Here is a 19,598-nt window from a genome sequence, read left to right on the forward strand (position 1 = left end):
TAATTAAACTAAACTAACAAAGGAATTAAAATTCATATTTTTGTGATATCAATAAGAGAAAAACACAAGGGGCAATTATTTCACCTAGTAATCCTATCATAAGCATTCAATTAACAAACACACAATTATGATTCCGATTCAAGTGTTGATTCTTTCTTAAATATGCTGGTTTGTTCGTTCGCGGTGCCAACAAATATTATTAACAATGGATTAATCATGTTCGATTTGTAGTTTTTAACCCAAGTCTATCGACTCATTACAATCTAAGAGCATCCACATCAAATTACCTAAACATGTGTCTATCTGTAAAATAGAGAACTACTGTAGAGAATTTATCAAAATTTAGCTCTGTATCAGATTACCTCGAGTTCCCTATTTTACACAATATGAGCAGTGATTCTCTACATCTAGAGAACCACTATTCACTCCCCTAAACATAAAATAATACAGTTTATTACTTTATTCTCTCTCCTCTCTTTCTCTCCTCACTCTTCTCTCTCTCCTCACTTCTCTCTCTCCTCTCCCTCTCTTTCTCTCTCCCCTCATTCTCTCTACTCTCTTTTCTCTATCCTCTACCTCTCTCCCTCTCTTTCTCGCTCCTCTCCCTCCCCTCTTTCTCTCTCCTCTTCTTCTCTCTCTTCTCTTCTCTCTTTCTCTCTCCTCATTTTTTTCTCTCCTCACTCCTCTATTGTCAAAAAAAATAATTAATCTTCTCCAATTTTTAATAGCATTAATTTATTATTTTAAATAAAAATAATTGATTTATTTTAAATATAATTAGGCTATTGTTTTAGGTGGAATTAATTTATTATTTTAAATAGAAGTAATTTATATTAATAGAATAGACAATGGAAAGAGAAAGAAATATTATTTTAATGCAGTAGAGAATATGATAGGTAATCTGATGCAGTGTTAGTTGGATAGAGAATCTGTAAAATAGAGAAAAGTGGCATTTTGTATGTATTTTAGGGAATCTGTCAAGGTAATCTACTGCAGGTGCTCTTAAAAGAACTATAACAACAAATCAATCCCCTAAACCTTGTTCATGGCAGTCGACAATTGATTTCCTTAATTCCGGTTCAGTCAAGACACGTGAATTCGATTCGTTCCTTAGTCTTAACTAGATGAATCTAATTGAACATTCGATTGGCGGCCAATCAACCAAACAAACAATAGATATAAGCTTGGAAATTAAAGACAAGAATCATGAACCAAAATTATGAATTCAATTAGTTGAAATGCTTGCAACAATCATATTAGGCTACATCAAGCCCTAGCAAAAAAAGTTTAGTTGCAATTCATCATCCAATGGACAAAAACAAAATCAAAAAGGGAATTCATAGAAAAAAGATGAAGAAACCCCCTTGAGATTGATGGAATTGTTGTTGGGTAGGAAGCCTTGATTCCTTAGATCCTTGTAAAATCTTGGAGAGGAGTTTTGCTGCTAGAAAACCTAAGAAAAGAGTGCGTCTAACCTTAAAAACGTGGGCCCCCTTTTGTACCAAGCTTTTAGAATCAAGAAAACCTAATTCTAAGTAAATTCGAAGACTTGGTCCGTCAGCATTCCGCTCGAGCAAAAATGGGTGCTTGAGAGGTAGGGAAATCAGCTTCTGGTCCCGCAACTCTATTATGCTCTGCTCGATCTCCTCTGGCAACTCGAGGGGGCATATATGAGATCCATCCTTCTCCACATATCCTTATGTCATGTATAGTTTTTGTGATGCCATTTCATTCGCCTTTGTCTCTTTTTACTCCAAATCTTCGCGACGGTGCTCCTACATCAAAAACACAAACAACACAAGTAATACCAACTTAATCCCATCAAATTTACCTAGAACAATATATAAGATACACACAAAAGTGTGTATAAATATATGCACATCAGTTGCTGGGCCAACAAAAGTCATTTTTGGGTCGCACCTCTATTACACAAAAAGTCAAGCCAAACACGTCTCCCAATATAGCCACATTAGCAAAACACAAATTCCAATACATTATTCATTCTCAGCCAACATAGAGGTAGTGGTCACCATTTGGCCCGCGGGCCTAGGCTCGACCCAGTCCAAAATTAGATCGACCCGGCCCGAAGCCCGACACTTCGGGCCAATTTTGGCCAGCCCAAGCCCAAGCCCGAGCCCAGCCCAAGCTTGACTAGACAACATATATATATATAATATGTATATATTTACATATATTATATATATACATATATATAAATATATGTATATATAAATAATGTATTTTGATTCTCAAAATCCGGCCTGGCTCGGCCCTATGCCGAGCCTTACATGGAGGCGAACAATATCTCATGCCTCCATGTTGTCCACAATAAAATTACACCAAAACACCACCTCCCAATATAGTAACATTAGCAAAATATGTCTCCCAATACAACTATATCAACAAAACACAAATCTCACACTGTTTTGTTGGCCCAAGTCTTACTAAAAAGAAGAGCTCAAGTCAGCTTTGTTTTGTTCACTTTGATTTTTTTTATTTATTTAAAAAAAGCGCACATAACAAATAAAATACCATGAAAGTACGTTATCACCTACTAGAAGTGGAAAAGACTTTTAGTGCTTTTTACACAGGTGTTGCTATTGAAACCCACCCTATACCTATATCTATATAGAAAAAAGTTAAAAAGTCAACAAATGCTGCTTCTCTCTCGACTAAAATCCTCTCTCTTTTCCTATTTCTATGCATTAAAAGCATCAATGTTATCATTACACTATCATCTTCCATGTCTCTATATATTATTTTATTTTTGTGTTTTTTATACTTTCTTTTACAAATTTATTTGTGCAATCTAATTAATGCAAAGAGCAACTTTGTTGATTGTAATATTGAAGGACATAGTCGTCATTAAAAAATGACGTAGCCGGTATTTTAGCAATTGTTGACAAGCTCCGTTTCGGGCGACCCATACCTTGTCAGAAGCGGAACGACGACAGAAATCATACACTTCGCCTTTTGGCGTAGACGTTCGATGGATTTTGGCCATCCGAGTTCGTTTAGGGCCTCATATTTGCAGTCAAAGCTCGGAGTTTACTTTTTCACATGTTTTATTTTAATTACGTTTTAATTTAGTTGGATTAGGGTTTTCAAAACATATTTAAGCCTTTGGGCCTTGTTTCAAATATATTATTGAATTTTATAAAAATCTTGGGTTTTTACCTAGCCTAGTGATAAGCATGCTCATGTCTTGTCTTGTCTTGTCCTGTGTTATTTGTTTGAAGAGAATATATTCTCTGTTAAAGTGTACAACTATTTAGTTACAGAGAATATATTCTCTGTAAAAGGGTGTAACTCTTTAGTTTCATCAACAACTTCAAGGTTAACACCATTAATCTATATATACATATACATGATTATTCTTGGCAATATACATACCAGCAGAAGATATGAATTTGGATCAATTGAGGATTTGGGCCTATGATCTGCGATTGTCAAGTGGTTCAAGTGATCATGTAAATATACAACTTTTTAATTGTTTTAGGAAATTTTTTTCTTTAATTGCAAATGCTCAAGTGAATGTCTATTGTTCTCAGGATGATATTCTTGGACACGAAATAGAACAAAAAGACGAAAATTTGGACGAAAATATTGATGGAAATGTCGATGAAAATGTTGACGAAAATGTGGACGAATTTTCCACCGACATGGTATGATATTTAATTCAATTAATATATGTTTTATTATGTCAATTTGTAATAAAAAATTGTTAATTTCTAACAGAATTAATACATTTTTAGGTATTCAATTCGTGACAATCTCTTATTGATTGGATTCAAAATACTGGATGCAGTTTAGGATATATCATTGTCATTAAAAGGTCAGAGACTAGTTTAATCGGGAAGAGTTCTAGACTGTTGTTCCAATGTGATCGCGGTGGCACGTACAGAAGCAAGAAAACCTCCACAAAGGTTACAAGCACACAAAAAATTGATTGTCCTTTCAGATTGAAAGGGGTGAAAATGCGAACAGGTGATGACTGGATGGTAAGGGTGGTATGTGGAACACATAATCATGCCCCTGCAACGAATATGGAGGGACATTCATACCCCGATCGGCTCTCTGAATTCGAAACCCAATTGACATTACATCTGTCTACGAAAAATGTGAAGCCACGAGATATTTTGACATCGTTGAAAAAGCAAAATCCGGACAACGTGTCTACCATTAAGACTGTATATAATGCACGCCATACATTTCAAACTGCAGAGAAAGCCGGTAAAACCCATATGCAAGTTGTCATGTCATTCCTACAACGTGAAGGATACATTTTCGAGAGTCGAACAAATGCTGTAACCAATGAGCCTGAAGATTTATTCTTCGCACATCCAGGATCATTAGAGCGATGGCATGCATTCCCGCACATGTTATTGATGGACGCAACATATAAAACAAACAGGTACAAGATGCCTCTCTTTGAGATTGTCGGCGTAACTGCAACTAATATGACATTTTGCATAGCATTCGTGTTCTTGCACTCAGAAAAAGTATTCAATTATTCTTGGGCTTTAAGGTGTCTACATTCAACAATGGATGGATGCACTGATCCATGAGTTATTGTCACCGACAGAGAGTTGGCCTTGATGAATGCATCTGCCCAGGTATTTCCTGATGCTAAAAAATTACTTTGTAGATGGCACATCTATAGGAGTATTTTGAGCAAATGCAGGTCATCCATAACAGACAACAAAACTTGGAATGTGTTCTACAAAATGTGGACTAAGTTGCTGGAATATGAAACTGAGAATGTGTATGTGTGCAATTTGGCGAACCTTAAGGTAGTGTTTCAAAACTTTCCAAGTATTATTAATTATCTTAAAGATGTATGGTTGACACCATATAAGGAGATGTTTGTATCTGCATGGACCGAAAGATATATGCATTTTGGAAACCAAACAACTAATAGAGTCGAGAGCCAGCATGCCAAGTTGAAATGATACTTGGAGTCATCACAGTCAGATTTGGTGACATCACTGTCGTTTATTCATCACGTCATCCAATCACAGGACATAGCTATCAAAGCAAGTATTGAGCAGAGCAAAACTATCATTCAACATCGATTCAATATACCGCACTTCCAGGAAATATGTGGTTTCGTTTCAATCCACGCATTGCATCTGATTTTGAAAGAATTTGAGCGATCTAAGAATGCCGGAGAAGTTTCCTACAAATGCGGATGTCAACTTCGTACAAGCTACGGACTACCATGTGCGCACGAGCAAGCAATATGTTTGAACGATGGTCATCCCATACCAATTAATTCCATAGATAATTTTTGGAGGAAACTTGACTTATCACTGTGTGTGTCTCTTCAAGACGATGACATCGATTGTGTCGTCGATCTGCAAGTGTTCACGAAACAATTTAAGCAGCAAACAAGGCATGGCAAATTCAATCTTTTAAGGAAGTTGAGGGAGATAATCACACCATCAACAACTTTAATTCGTGAACTTGTTGTTAAGACGAACACTCTTGGACACCCCTCGAAGAAAAAAGTTGCATCAAATACTCGTGCTAATCCGTCTGCATTAGTGTTCGTTGAGTCTGATTCCCCTCATTCTCGGGAACCAAGCAGACACAATTATTCGTTTGGAGGCCCCGACTCAAAGAGCAGGGAAGACATATCCACTCGTGCTAATACGACTACATTTGAGTTTGTTGAGCCAGATATTTTTCAGTTTCAGGAACTAGCGAGACACAGTTGCTCCTCTACTTACAACTACTCTGTACATGCCTATGTTCGTCAGTTTCCACCTATACTTCATCCTTACATTATGCATGTACAAGACTTAACATCTGATAGAAATTGTGGCTTTCGGGCGATAGCTGTCTGTCTTGGTCTTCACGAAGATGCATGGGCAACTATCCGGTATAACTTAATAGAAGAATTGTACAAATTCAGGACACAGTATGTTGAAATATTTGGCAGTGATGATCAGTGGACTCGTGTTTACAACTCACTGAACTTCTTTACATTAGATTGAGAAGCACCGATTGAGCATTGGATGACTATGCCCGACATGGGTCTCTTGATTGCTTGAAAGTTCAATGTGATATTACACGTTTTAAGTGATGCACTGAGCTTCACGTATTTTCCACTTCGATCTACTCCACCACCATCGTATCAACATGTTGCTATCGCTATCGGGTACGTAAATAATAATCACTATGTCCAGGTTGCATTGACAGAGGGTTACCCGATGCCTCTTATTATGCCTCAATGGGTTCACTTCAAACATTATTGTGCAACTGCATGGGCTACCCCGTTTGAGGAGCGAATTCTTGCGTACATGCAGTATATCCGTCCTAGGTTTCATTCTGAAACCATTGTGTTGGACGATTAGAAATGTAATATGTGTTAATATATTTGAATAAATTTGTTTTAAATATTCAAAACTTTTGTGTTATTTAATTTTACCTCGTACAGAAAGGGAATGATCGAAAATTCAATCAGATTGCATTAACTTTGTTAACAAAAAATAAAGGATACATAATTACCAACTAAATGAATAAAACTATATATAATTTAATCATCCGCGCTCTCTGATTTAAATTATCTAAAAATAAAAAAATATAATTGGAAAATCAATATCATATCAGTAACATATTATCCTTAACTTCCTTATAAAATATACAATTGTAGTGCAAGAAAAGGAAAAAAGAACCATTGAAAGTGGGGGAGGCAAGAAAGAGCCGATGAAAAAATGATAAGAAAAGAAAATATAAATAAAAATTAAAAATCACATTAGATTCTCCTGACATATTTAACACTTATCATGTCAAATAATCCAAAAAACTATATTGAAGATGACACACGCACAAACATCAGTGTCAACAAAACTTTTTAATCGGTCAAATCATGTATAGGTGGATTTAAATAGCAAATACATTGGGTCTATTTAGAAAGACCCTTTTTACACTCCAGGTCCATCCATCTTCCTTTACACATCCAGGTGCATGTATTTGCATTTTAAAACAATGCAGTTTTAGTCATCTTTATTTATTATTATTTGTTAAAACGATGCAACTTTTAGAAAGTAAGTTTGAATAATAATTTATTAATATTTGACAAATTCAACATTGCACAAGTATCCCACATCGTAAAACAAAGAAAGATGAGTACAAGGAAAACTTTTAAAAAGCACAAACAAGTCTGAGAATTGGTCTCTTGACATTAAATTAAGTTTTTTTAGTCGGGCTATCGGGTCACCCGATGGCTTGAAAATTATTAAAGTAATGACCTGGGACCTGACCTTGTGATTAATTTATCAGGTCGGGTCTGACCCGGACCGATAAAATTAATTTCAAACCCGTCCGATAAGCATTGGGTCGGTACGGGTCATCGGGTCGGATCGGGTTTGGATACCCGATGGACACCCATATATATTAGGAATGTTGGAAAGTTTTTGACGTACGCTTCTAAGAAGCACGTTAGCAAAAGAATTGGATACTTCCAGCTCTTGAAACAGAGAGAACAAACACTTGTGAGAAGAGTGTTTATCAAGCTAACCTGTTTTATTGCTTAGGGTATTTGTGTTTTGAAACCGGTAACCGATCGAGTATTGAATCATCATAACCTGAAAGTTCTTAACAATTCACGCTACAAGAGGTATGTATTCCACTGCGTACTTAAGCTATGATTTTCAACATTTGTATCGGAGCCAGGTTGGTTTTTTCACATGCTAAATACCTAAAATTGCATATAGTATGTATGCATATTTTCTGTTTTTCATTTAAGTACCTAAGATATGCATATTAAGGTTTGATTTGCTGTTTTTGATACAAACGATATCTGATTTGCATGAAATTGTGTGTGGGTTACAATAAATATTTAGATTTATCTTTGCGAATTTCATATTAATATGTGCAATAAAAAAGGCCGAACCGAGCAAAGTGTCCCGAAACTTCTTTTTAACACAATTTTTTAACCAGATAAAATTAGGCTTTGATTTTGATATGTATGGAAAGCTTATTTAATTATCTTTCTGTTGATATATTATTTGCCTAATTTGGATGTGTAGGTTAAAAGTTATGATGCTTTAAATTTTTCTAGACTTGATTTAAATTAATTTAGAAAAACTAGGTTTTATTGAAAATAATTTGTGCAGAATCTTACAAATTTCTCTCGGGAGTGGAAGGTGTAGTTCATCGTCCTACTCCCAGACACGATTTGGCCAATATGAGGCCATGGAAAAGACCAAAAACACACATATGATATAATCAAATGTTTTTAGTCAAGCTATAAGCCCAGTATGGCGGCGCGTGACATGCACGTGCCACAGAGATCATCAGCTATTTGGTGGGTTGTGAACTGGATCCGGATCCGGATTCGGGTTCGGGCGCTGGGATGACCCGCTCTCAACTAGTTGGGCCGCGCATTGGATTGGGCTGCAACCTAGTCCTGGCCCAAATGTTTATTATTGAACCAGATTTAATTTTTGCAAAATTAAATATTTTTCCTATTGGGCTGGGCCGTGCGTGGGAGAACGTGAAGACCTATAAAAATCCGATTTTTTTTTTAGAAAATTTTGTTAAAATATAAAGATTATGTTCATATTATTTTTCTGAATTTTTATGGGAATAAGTATGTTTTATGTGGTGATTTGGACATAAAATGCATTTTTTTTATGAGCTATTGCAAGGCAAATAAAGAGAGCCAATTTTTTTTGCTAAATTAAATTGCTTGATTGCTGCCTAATTCTATACTTATTTTTAGAGTATGGATAACCTAGAGTATGATGAGCCATTGGATGTCAACCCTTTAGCATAGAGAGAATATCATGGTGCTATCCCCTCTGTATCATCTTATTCAAATGATGAGATTGACGAAGAGATTGATCTTAACAGTGAGTCTGACAGTGATGACTCAGTTAGGTCAGTCATAAATATTGAGTCTGACCCCGAAATCATCGATCTAATATCGGATGATGTTGAGGGCATGCATGATGGGATTGGAGCGGCTCCTGAGATCATTGATCTCACTATGGATGAGGACATCGCGACTGAGGGCATGCATGATGGGCCAGAGGTGGCCAACATGGATGAGCCAATGTTAGATGCTGAGCCGCAAGATAATCTAAAGGATTTATTGATTTTAATGATTATTCTCATTATTTTAGGGCGCAACTAGGATTATAAGAGAGCAATTTTACTTTTAGGCATTTAATTTATTTGAGACTTTCATAGTTAGTTGTTTTGGATATTGGTTTTATAATATTCCTATGTTATTGTGTTGGATATTATTTTACAATATTCCCATATTGATCTATTTAAGTTGGACTAGTATGGTAGAAGTATGCTACTTAAAATTGATTATATACAAGTATATATATTGTTTTTCTTAGCATATGAGATACTGTATGATATGTCTAGCTTGAAATGTGATACATAATGTGTGACAATAAATGTTGTACTTGACTCTAAATGTGAATTAATTATCTTTGACAAGAGTTATGGCTGCTGTAAAAAGCATTGTCGCTGACCTGAACAAGGGTGATAAGCTGACTGACAAGAATTACGACATTTGACGTCATAAGATTGAATATCTGCTTGAAGAGCAAGACAATCTTGAAATTGTGACTCAACCAATGGTGGAACCGCCACCAGGCACCACTGCGCAACATAGGCGGGACCAAGAAGCATATGTAGCTTTCAAGTGCAAGGATCGCATTGCTCGCATTTTGATGCTAAGTAGCATGCATAGTGATCTAATGCAACGTTTTGAGAAGCATAGGACGGCTAAAGCAGTGTGGGATGCTGTGAAGCTGCAGTTTGGCGGTACTACTACCACTAGATTGTGCCATCTCTCCCTCAACTTTGAAAGGTTTGTGAAGCGCCCACATACAACTATGAGGCAACATCTGACTTTAATGGCTAACATGATTAGCAACTTGGCAGAGGCTGGGCACGTGTTGACAAATGAACAACAGGTGCAAGCTGTGATTCGATCTTTGCCACCCTCGTGGGAACATATGAGGGTAAATCTCACTCACAATGAAGGTATTGTCACTTTTGATGATGTTTCTAGACATGTGGAGCTGGAAGAGGATCGTCTCATAGGTGATAAGCCCAACTCTGAGGCAAATATGGCCCAGTCCAACAAACGCAAAGGAGGATATTAGGGTAAGGGTAGGGGCCCAAAGAAAGCAAAATATGATGCAAAAGGCCCAAAGTACCCAAACCGCAAACGTGACAAGCGTGGTGGAAAGAAGAAAGACAAGGCAGAAATGACTTGTTTTAAATGTGACAAGCTGGGTCACTTCGCTCATGAATGTCCCGAGGCGAAGGTGAGTAAAGACTATTCTATTCTTTCTCAATTATATGTGACTAGTAGTTTGATGTTGGCTGAAACTGTTCATCATTGGACTATAGACTCAGCAGCAACAGACCACATAGCACGGGATAGATCGGCCTTTGTAGATTATCGTCGCATTCCTAAGGGGAGCCATAGGATTTACATGGGAAACAACACTTATGTTGAAGTGTTGGGGATCAGTACTTGCAAATTGGATTTGCAAGGAGGACGCACCCTTTACATCCATGATGTCTTATATGCCCCTGAAGTTAGGCGGAATCTATTATCTGTTTTAGTTCTTCTAAATTTGGGTTTTCGTTTTGAATTCAAAGTTGGTTGTGTTAATTTTTTCCTGGACAAAGTATTTTATGGTTCTGGTTTCTTGCTTGATGGTTTAATGGTTTTGGATATCGTTAATAATGCGAATAATAATTTTGCTTCTTTTGTTGCTATGTCTACTAATGTTTCTGATAATAGTATGTTATGGCATGCTAGATTAGGACACATTGGGCAGATAGACTTAATCGTCTTGCTAAAGAAGGCCTTTTAGGCCCATTAGCCAAATGTGAACTGCCCATATGTGAAAATTGTTTAGCTAGAAAGGCAACAAGGTTGCCATTTGGAAAAGCAAAAAGAGTCATTTTTCCTTTGCAATTAATTCATTCTGATATCTGTGGCCCAATGAATGTAAAAGCAAGACATGGTGCTTCATATTTCATTACATTTATAGATGACTACACACGATATGGTTATGTTTATTTGATCTCCCATAAATCCGAGGCATTGGAATGCTTCACTAAATATATGAATATGGTAGAGAATCAATTAAACAAAAGCATAAAGGCACTAAGAACTGATCGTGGAGGTGAGTATCTATCAGAACAATTCAAGGAATTGTGTGATGAAAAGGGTATAGCTAGACAGCTAACTGTTCCATATACACCATAACAAAATGGTGTTGAGGAAAGGAGAAATAGAACCCTTATGGACATGGTAAGATCAATGATGGCGCAAGCTAATCTCCCAATTTCATATTGGGGAGATGTATTGTTAACTGCGGCCTATATACTTAACCGTGTGCCATCGAAGTCTGTCATGACAACACCTTATGAATTATGGACAGGAGAAAAGCCCAAATTAGGGCATTTGCGTCCATGGGGTGCTGCTGCCTACATTCATATGCCCACTTCAAAATTTGGAAAGCTGGGAGCCTGAGGAAAGAAATGTATCTTCATAAGGTACTATGAATATTCCAAGGGTTATGTTTTCATTGGAGAAGACAGTGATGGTAGGGTGACAAAAATTGAGCCACAAGATGTCACATTCCTAGAAAATGAATTCCCTACTCAAGGGGAGGTTGAAAAGGATTTTCAGTTCTATGAAACTAAAGATACCAACAATGGCGCAAGTAGTTGCCCAATTGAGGAAAATGAGGAAATACCTCAACCTCTTGGGAACAGTAGAAGCGACTTTGTACCTGAAAATGTTCAAGCGGAGCATCATCAGGATAAATCTCAACCTCGAAGGACTATGCGTGAACCTATCCCTCGTTGTCGATTTGAGATTGAAGGGGAGGCATTCATGATAGCTCCACTAGATACTGAAGATGAGCCAAAGTCAATTAAAGACGCTTTCTCTAGTGCTAGATCTAAGGAATGGATGGATGCAATGAAAGCGGAGATGGAGTCAATGGAACAAAATCATGTCTGGGACTTGGTTAGTCTTCCACCGAACCGAAAAACTATTGGGAATAAATGGATTCTCAAAATCAAACGTAAATATGATAGGACCATAGATCGATATAAGGCCAGATTAGTAGCCAAGGGTTACAATCAAAAGGAGGGAATTGACTATGAAGAGACATTCTCACCAGTTGTGAGGATTGCCTCAATTCGCCTTATCCTAGCAATTGTCGCACATATGGATTTGGACTTGTTCCAAATGGATGTAAAAACTGCATTTTTAAATGGAGAACTGGATGAGGAGATCTATATGAATCAGCCCTCTGGTTTTGAGGTCAAGGGTCAAGAGGGGAAAGTTTTACAAGCTCGAAAGATCCATTTATGGCCTAAAACAAGCATCTAGGCAATGGAATCTCAAATTTCATCAAGCCATCTTAAAAGATGGATTCACAATGATGGAAGAAGATCATTGTGTATATATTAAGACATCCAAGAATGGCATGGTCATTCTATCCTTGTATGTGGACGATATTTTATTGGATTGTAACGGCCCACCGGCCGGGCCCATGGACCGCTACCCCCAACCCCTCACCAGACTAGGGCAGGCGCACCCGAATCTAGTCCTGGTAGGTTGTTGATGAGAGTCGAACACCCGACCTCCCACCCTTTAACATAGGCCCCTCAGGCACACTATGTCACCAACTAAGCCATGGCCCGGCCGATGGGCCGTTACAGGGAATGACAAAGAGTTGATTACAACCACCAAAGGTTGGTTGGCATCAAACTTTGAGATGAAAGATATGGGTGAAGCCAGTTATGTGTTAGGTGTAAAAATCGTTAGGGATCGTTAGACAAAGTTTTTGGGTTTATCCCAAGAGACTTACATCAAAAAGGTGTTAGAGTGATTCAATATGCATAATTGCAAACCCATTGACACTCCTTGTGATAAAAATGTGAGCCTTAGTCGAAATATGGAGCCCAAGACTCCGGAAGAAAAAGAAAGAATGTCCAGGGTACCATATGCAAGTGTTGTTGGTAGTCTTATGTATGCAATGATGTGTACTAGACCAGATATAAACTATGTTGTTGGGCTAGTAAGTCGATTTCAATCGAATCCAGTGCCTGAACACTGGAAAGCGATGAAGAGGATATTAAGGTACTTGAAAGGAACGATGAACTATGTGCTAGTTTATCGAGGAAAGAATTTGCGGTTGTTTGGATATTGTGATGCTGACTGGGGAGGCGATGTAGACGAGTGCAAATCCACATCGATCAGGATATGCTTTTATACTTAATGGAGGAGCTATCTCATGGAGTAGTAAGAAGCAAACTTGTAATGCCTTGTCAACAATGGAGGCTGAGTACATTGCTTGTTACTCAGCAGTCCAAGAGGCAGTTTGGCTAAGAAGTTTTCTACAGCATTTGTCAGTTGTTAAGTCTGCATCATAACCTATCAAAATTTGGTATGACATTATGGTTGTACTGGCATATGCTAAAGATCCTAAGTACCATGGAAAGACCAAACACATTCAAATAAAATATCACTATGTCAGAGAAATGATTGCACAAAATGAGGTGGTCCTAAAACACATCTCTACCAGTCGGATGGTAACTGATCCATTGACTAAACCTATATCTAGGGACTCTTTTTTGTTACATGTAAAGTCCCTAGGATTAAGTAGGATGTGATTATTTGTTATAATGGTCCATTATTTTCACAGACTCATGTGTATGATTAATTTTATGTTGAGAATGTTTTTCAGTTTATCACTTGATGAATTTTGTGAAAAGATAAGTACAATATTGTCAATAGACAAGATTGGCTCACTCACATGAGCAATCACCTTTTTCGTAGTGGGAGTAAGTAAAGATGAGATAAATTTTAATATTGACACTGGAAGCGATTGGTGCGCTATAGAGTGGCCAAGATTCAAATATAGATCGCCTTAGTAAATGCTAAGGTGAGATTTTTTTAAAAAAGAAATCGACATGATATATCCACAATATATCGTGAGCCTATAAAGAAAGCCAAGTATGAAATTCTTTTGGCATTGGTAATAGCGAGCGAAGTTTGTAATTTCAATTTGGGCGCCAAAGGAAATAGGCGACTAAATTAATACTTGTGTGGTGTAATTTGATAGTAGACATATACTCTTAATTCATGAACGAATGAGAGAAACTCCTCCATAGCATGCATTTCATACTGCATGTGCTAGTGACCAGTTGGAAGGCGAGGGAATTAATCTCTACTTCCTCATCATGTGAGTTCCAAGATTTCTTATTTTAAAAAAAAAGAAATATATATTTGTACCCTTAGTTGACTTCAGACTATGTCATAAAGTTGTGAAATAGTTATCGCTACTTTAACATGTATCTAATGGTCATGTGATGATGCGACCTAATGGATCATAGTTAGGAAAGCGAGCTATATTCACATCCAATTGATATGAGTGCTCATGGAAAAACTGTAGTTGATTACACTAAGTTGCTTGTATTCACTAGCGCCAGGCAATGATGTCTAATAGGACAATATTGCAAATACATGTAATAAAACAAAGCTGACAAGCACATGACTCTTTGAGGGATTGAGTAATGCTTGGTCAAGATGTAACCAAACAATTTTGGGGTATGTAAAAGTACACGGCTTCCACACTGTTATGGTAAAACACTTCATCGTGACCCTCATGGGTTTCTACTTTGAAGATACCACAACCAGGTCACACGACGCATTTACCTGTATGAAAACATTAAAAGGTTAGCAAGCAATATAAGATATTCTCTCTTGATTAGACCCAAGCCCATAATGGGTGAGTGGAAGTATGTCGGAGATATGTGAATCATAAATGGGCTAGGCCCAAATTAATGGCTCAATATAAGGAGCACCCAATATGGGTATGTAATTTGATTATGATTAAGCCCATAAGGTTGTTATTTATGATAAGGCTCAAATCTCCAAATTGGATTTGAATTGAGCTTATCAGTAAATAACAACTTAATACTATTTCAAATATTAAATAGAATCCAAATACCAATTAAACTCTATTCTTAAAGGTCTCAATATTAGGACTGTTGGAGAGTTTTTGACGTATGCTTCTAAGAAGCATGTTAGTTGAAGAATTGGATACTTCCAATTCTTGAAACAGAGAGAACAAACACTTGTGAGAAGAGTGTTTATCGAGCTAACCTGTTTTATTGCTTAGGGTATTTGTGCTGTGAAACCGGTGACCGATCGAGTATTGAATCACCATAACCTGAAAGTTCTTGACAATTCACGCTACAAGAGATCGATATATATTCCGCTGCGTACTTAGGCTATGATTTTCAACATGAGCTGCACCTTTGATCTCCATCACTTCTTTAACTGGGTCATTTTGGATCATCCAGGTGCTGAAAATCCACAAATCCGCTCGTAAACCGAAGTCAACAGTATGCCAATTCTTGGAGTTTGCTACCATCGGTATTCAGTCACTTTACGGGAATGTCTCCTTAAGCATGTTACGGCTATAAGCCATGCACACCCGCTTATTTATGTGAAATTCCCGCATATGATTTTGTTTTATTTTGATTCAACAAAATATCTTTTAGGAACTTGATTTTGAAATAAATATCAAAATTTTTCTATGGTTCGTAAAGGGGCTAAGATGTGTGGGTGGGGGTGGGGGTGGGGGTGGGGGTGGTTTAGATATGTAATTAAAATATATGAAGGGTAATTTCGGAAGTTTCAAGTGTACAAAAGAAAAAAAAAAATTGGGATGTATTTGCAGTGAGTTTAAATTCGTGTATAAATAGCGGCTACCTAACACTATATTTGGTCACTCAGTTCCGGCCGAAACCGAATGGTCAATTCAATGCCACAAGTTATGAGTTATGACTCATGATTTAATTTCTTTTACACAAGAAATGTGTGTGTAGAAGCTAGGTCCCTTTCTTTCCTTCTTAAACCTTTTGTAGCCCATCCTCTCTCTCATGTTGAAATTTGTTCTATAATTTCCCTTTTGGGGTTTATAGAACCTGAACCTGAAGTTCCGAAGAAGTTTAATTTTCCTTTTAATTTTATATTTTTTAAAATTATTCTGTAGTTAAATTCTATTTGACATTTTTTGCCTTATATTCAAATAAAGTAAATGAATTTTCATTGTCCAGCTGTTTTTCTCCCCTCTTTTATATCTTTTTCTCCATCTTTGATAATCGAATAGGAATATTTAGAGGGGGTTTGTTTCTACAACTATTAATCATAGAGTACAAAGTAAATAAATGAAAGAAGGAAAATTCTTCCACTCATGCATTCAAAAGTACCGAGTTGTGCCTAATCTTTAATTCTAGAAAAATGTCAACAGCATTACATGTCAATGCCGCCATAAATATGTAGTCAATACTGGCGTTCCCAAAGCTTAAAGATATCGATCGATCAATCCACTCATTATTTGTATTTGATATAATGATTTCTCGTTTGCTTTTTTTAATTTATTTTTGCCTTCCGTGCGTACTGAGATTTAAAGTTTTACAATCAACAAGTGTGTAAAATATTGCAATAAACGGCGAATCTCTACAACCACCAAACAATAGAGGAAAAACCCAAATCATTAGCCAACCGAACGGCATGGAGGGCTAGTTTGTTGGTTGACTTGCATTTTTGTGATTTACTTATTTATATGTTATGTCTAGTTATTTGATGTTACTATTCTATCCTTGTGTGAAAGGGTATTTTGGTCAGTCTCGTTATGTGAGACTGATGGTTGTACTAGTTAGCTTCTCTCTGAAGAGTTGTATTTGTTTTATCATGTAAAGAATATATGAAAACCTCTCTGAAACCCTATATCTGTTGAAGTACGGATTCAGGGGTATTTGTGTTCTGTTCAAGTTCTTGTTCTTCTGTCTTGCTTCGTCTTATCCTACATAGCTGCCATAGCCTCTGCCACATCTGGAGACATAGAGAAACCTCGGATCAAGGAACTCGAAGAGAGAACATCTCCCTAACTATTGTTCACATCTACCACCACAACCTGTTAAGAAGCTAATCCAGTAATCGCCACCAGAAAAAAGCACAATCACATACACAGATATAGCTGTTGTAAGGCAGATAGAGAGATTCTAGATCAGTAGATTTAGGGAGAGATAAATGGAGGTGGGTTTTGTTTTTGGTATTGTTTAGTGGATAAAATCAGTGATGTTATTTCTACCACCACAACAACCAGGTTTGGTAGTAGCACCGGCAGAGATGATGATACATTTCTTTTATTTTGAACAAATCACAAACTAGTAATTAAACATAGTGTTCCTGTCAACTCACAATTCCTTCACCAAACAAATATCGGAATCCAAAGAATTTTCATTCATGTTACCATTCTTGTTCTCGTTATCGTTCCCATTTCCATGACTAACCAAACATAGCGTAAATTTTTTTGGATTATCCTTATTGGAACATGTATTTCCAATTGTGTCATTAGGCTAATTGTCCCTTTTTAAAAAAATTAGAAAAGATGCAGGTATCTCAATTTTCAAAATAAACTGAATTTTACTTAGAATCTAAACTTCCATTAGACTAATCTTTAGGATTGAAGTTCTGTTTTCCTTCTTCGTTTTCTTGTACGTCTCCTTTTTTAAGAAGGGTGTTTAAGGTTTCACCCATTCTAATCAGACATACACGATTCTTTCATGAGTTCGTCCCACATACATCATGTAATTAGCAAACCTCTCCAAACCCTAATAATTTTGTGGCGATTAGGGTTTAGAATTCTTGACCTACACTATGCAATAACATTTTTTACGTTTTACATTTGTCATAATTTTGTGGCGTAACAATATTGATTAGTGATAATTAATTATCATCTAAATATCGCTCACTTAAAGTACAAATAGTACTAAGTAAATCATAATTCATATTGGTTTCCTATGTTAAAAAAAAAAATCTAATTCATATTGGATTAGTAAACTAACCGATGTGCTTATACACACACACACACATATATATACATATATATATATATATATATATATCATCGAAGAACAGCAACTCTTGATTTCTTTCACAATCTGCTCATCTCCTCCTCCTCTTGAGATGCCTGACCTTCTTTCCTTGTCCGTAACATTATTGTGTATTGTCATATTCTTAATCTTTCTAATCCTAAATTGGTATTTTTATGATGGACAAGTTGTGACTGCACAAACGAATAATGAAGACACCATCAACCCAGTCCCTCCCCAGCAGCGCTCCTTTAGTGAGCCAAGGAAGACGATGATTTCATCTGGTGTTGTTTTTCAATACAAGAAGAGTCATCATGAAGAAGAACAAGAAGAAAGTAGGAATAACGATTGCGTGATATGCTTGGACAAGTTTGAAGAAGGAGAACTTTGTAGGGTTCTTGATAGATGCAACCATGTCTACCATCGATTCTGTATCGATAAGTGGCTCTTCAAGGACACACATTGCCCGCTCTGTCGCTCTTCTGTTTGCCACGAACGCACTGTTGACGATCGAGTGCTCGACCAAGTTTAATAGAAGAGTTCTGAGGAGCCAAAAACACATCCAGTTCTCTTCTTGTTGATGTATATATATATATATACATACATACACCGACGGTGAAGCAAACGTGAAGATAGTAATGCAACGAGGAAAAGAATAGAGGGAAATCATGCAAGAGAGAGGGAGAAGAGGGAGAAGAGAACAGGTCTGGTATGGCCTAGTCTAGATTGGCCTGATTTAGTACCCGTGTCTCTTTGCCTCTCCGGGTATGGTATAGACAAAATTATGCTTGATGATTGGTGACCTTCTCGGGAGATTGGTGATTCCTTTTGGATTTGGCTGCTTCTACTGGGTTTTGTTGTTCTTTTGATTCTGCAATTGGTTTCCTTTGGATATGGTGTCTGGTGTGATGGTTTTAATCATAGACTATTGCTATGATTTTTGTTTTGCTGTCCTCTGATAGTTTTTTGGCCAAATATTTGTTTTGGCTTTAAGCTCCTTTTTGTTTGAACATTCTTAAAGTATGCCCCTCGTATATTGTACTTTTTTCCCTCTTAATGCATTTCTTATTTACCAAAAAAAAAAAAAAAAGAGGAGACCTAAATAGACAGTTGAACTTAATAGGATGTGTTGAGGGTATGACGGAAAAGAATTCGCATAATGGATTTTCATTAACTTCTCTCCCTAAACTCATATAGCCGATCGCAAATAATTTGGGATGAAGGAGAGAACTCATATAGTCAATCCCAAATAATTTGGGAGGAAGTTCAGATCGCGAAGATGATGATACAGACTATGTTTGGATTAACGAATAATCCTATAATAGTGGGGGGAAAAGAACTCGAGATTTGCTCCCTTGGATGTAAGCAGGGATTTTGTACCACAAACTTTTCTGTATTGATTTCTCACTTCAAAGTAGTACAACTTAAGTTGTGTTTGGTATCACTTTCAAAAATTTTAAAAACAAAAATAAAAAACAAAAACATAAAATTGAAACTTGTTTGGTTCAACATTTAAAATTGAAAACAAAAACTGAAAGCATAAAACTGAAAAAAAAAATGTGTTCATACTTTTATTTTCATAATAATGGAATATATCCAGACCACTATATTTTTCATAACTATAGCCTTTACCGTGTTTATTA

The 19,598-nt window shown here is 36.7% G+C and overlaps 3 protein-coding genes across 3 annotated transcripts; all 3 read left to right on the top strand.

The window, feature by feature from the left end:
• The first annotated feature begins 3,615 nt into the window (after positions 1-3,615).
• Positions 3,616-4,568, top strand: LOC120002605 (PKS-NRPS hybrid synthetase CHGG_01239-like). Its single transcript, XM_038851365.1, has 2 exons — positions 3,616-3,665; positions 3,809-4,568. The coding sequence occupies exons 1-2, from the start codon at positions 3,616-3,618 to the stop codon at positions 4,566-4,568; spliced, it is 810 nt and encodes a 269-aa protein (XP_038707293.1).
• A 30-nt stretch (positions 4,569-4,598) lies between these two features.
• Positions 4,599-5,999, top strand: LOC120002606. The gene is made up of 2 exons (XM_038851366.1): positions 4,599-4,616; positions 4,971-5,999. Exons 1-2 carry the CDS (start codon positions 4,599-4,601, stop codon positions 5,997-5,999), a joined length of 1,047 nt encoding a protein of 348 aa, XP_038707294.1.
• Positions 6,000-17,158: 11,159 nt separating this feature from the next.
• Positions 17,159-18,487, top strand: LOC120002607 (RING-H2 finger protein ATL16-like). The gene is made up of 2 exons (XM_038851367.1): positions 17,159-17,186; positions 18,144-18,487. Exons 1-2 carry the CDS (start codon positions 17,159-17,161, stop codon positions 18,485-18,487), a joined length of 372 nt encoding a protein of 123 aa, XP_038707295.1.
• The last annotated feature ends 1,111 nt before the right edge of the window (positions 18,488-19,598 follow it).

This window comes from Tripterygium wilfordii, chromosome 7 (genome assembly GCF_013401445.1).
Source record: "Tripterygium wilfordii isolate XIE 37 chromosome 7, ASM1340144v1, whole genome shotgun sequence".
In the NCBI taxonomy this organism is placed as follows: Eukaryota; Viridiplantae; Streptophyta; class Magnoliopsida; order Celastrales; family Celastraceae; genus Tripterygium; species Tripterygium wilfordii.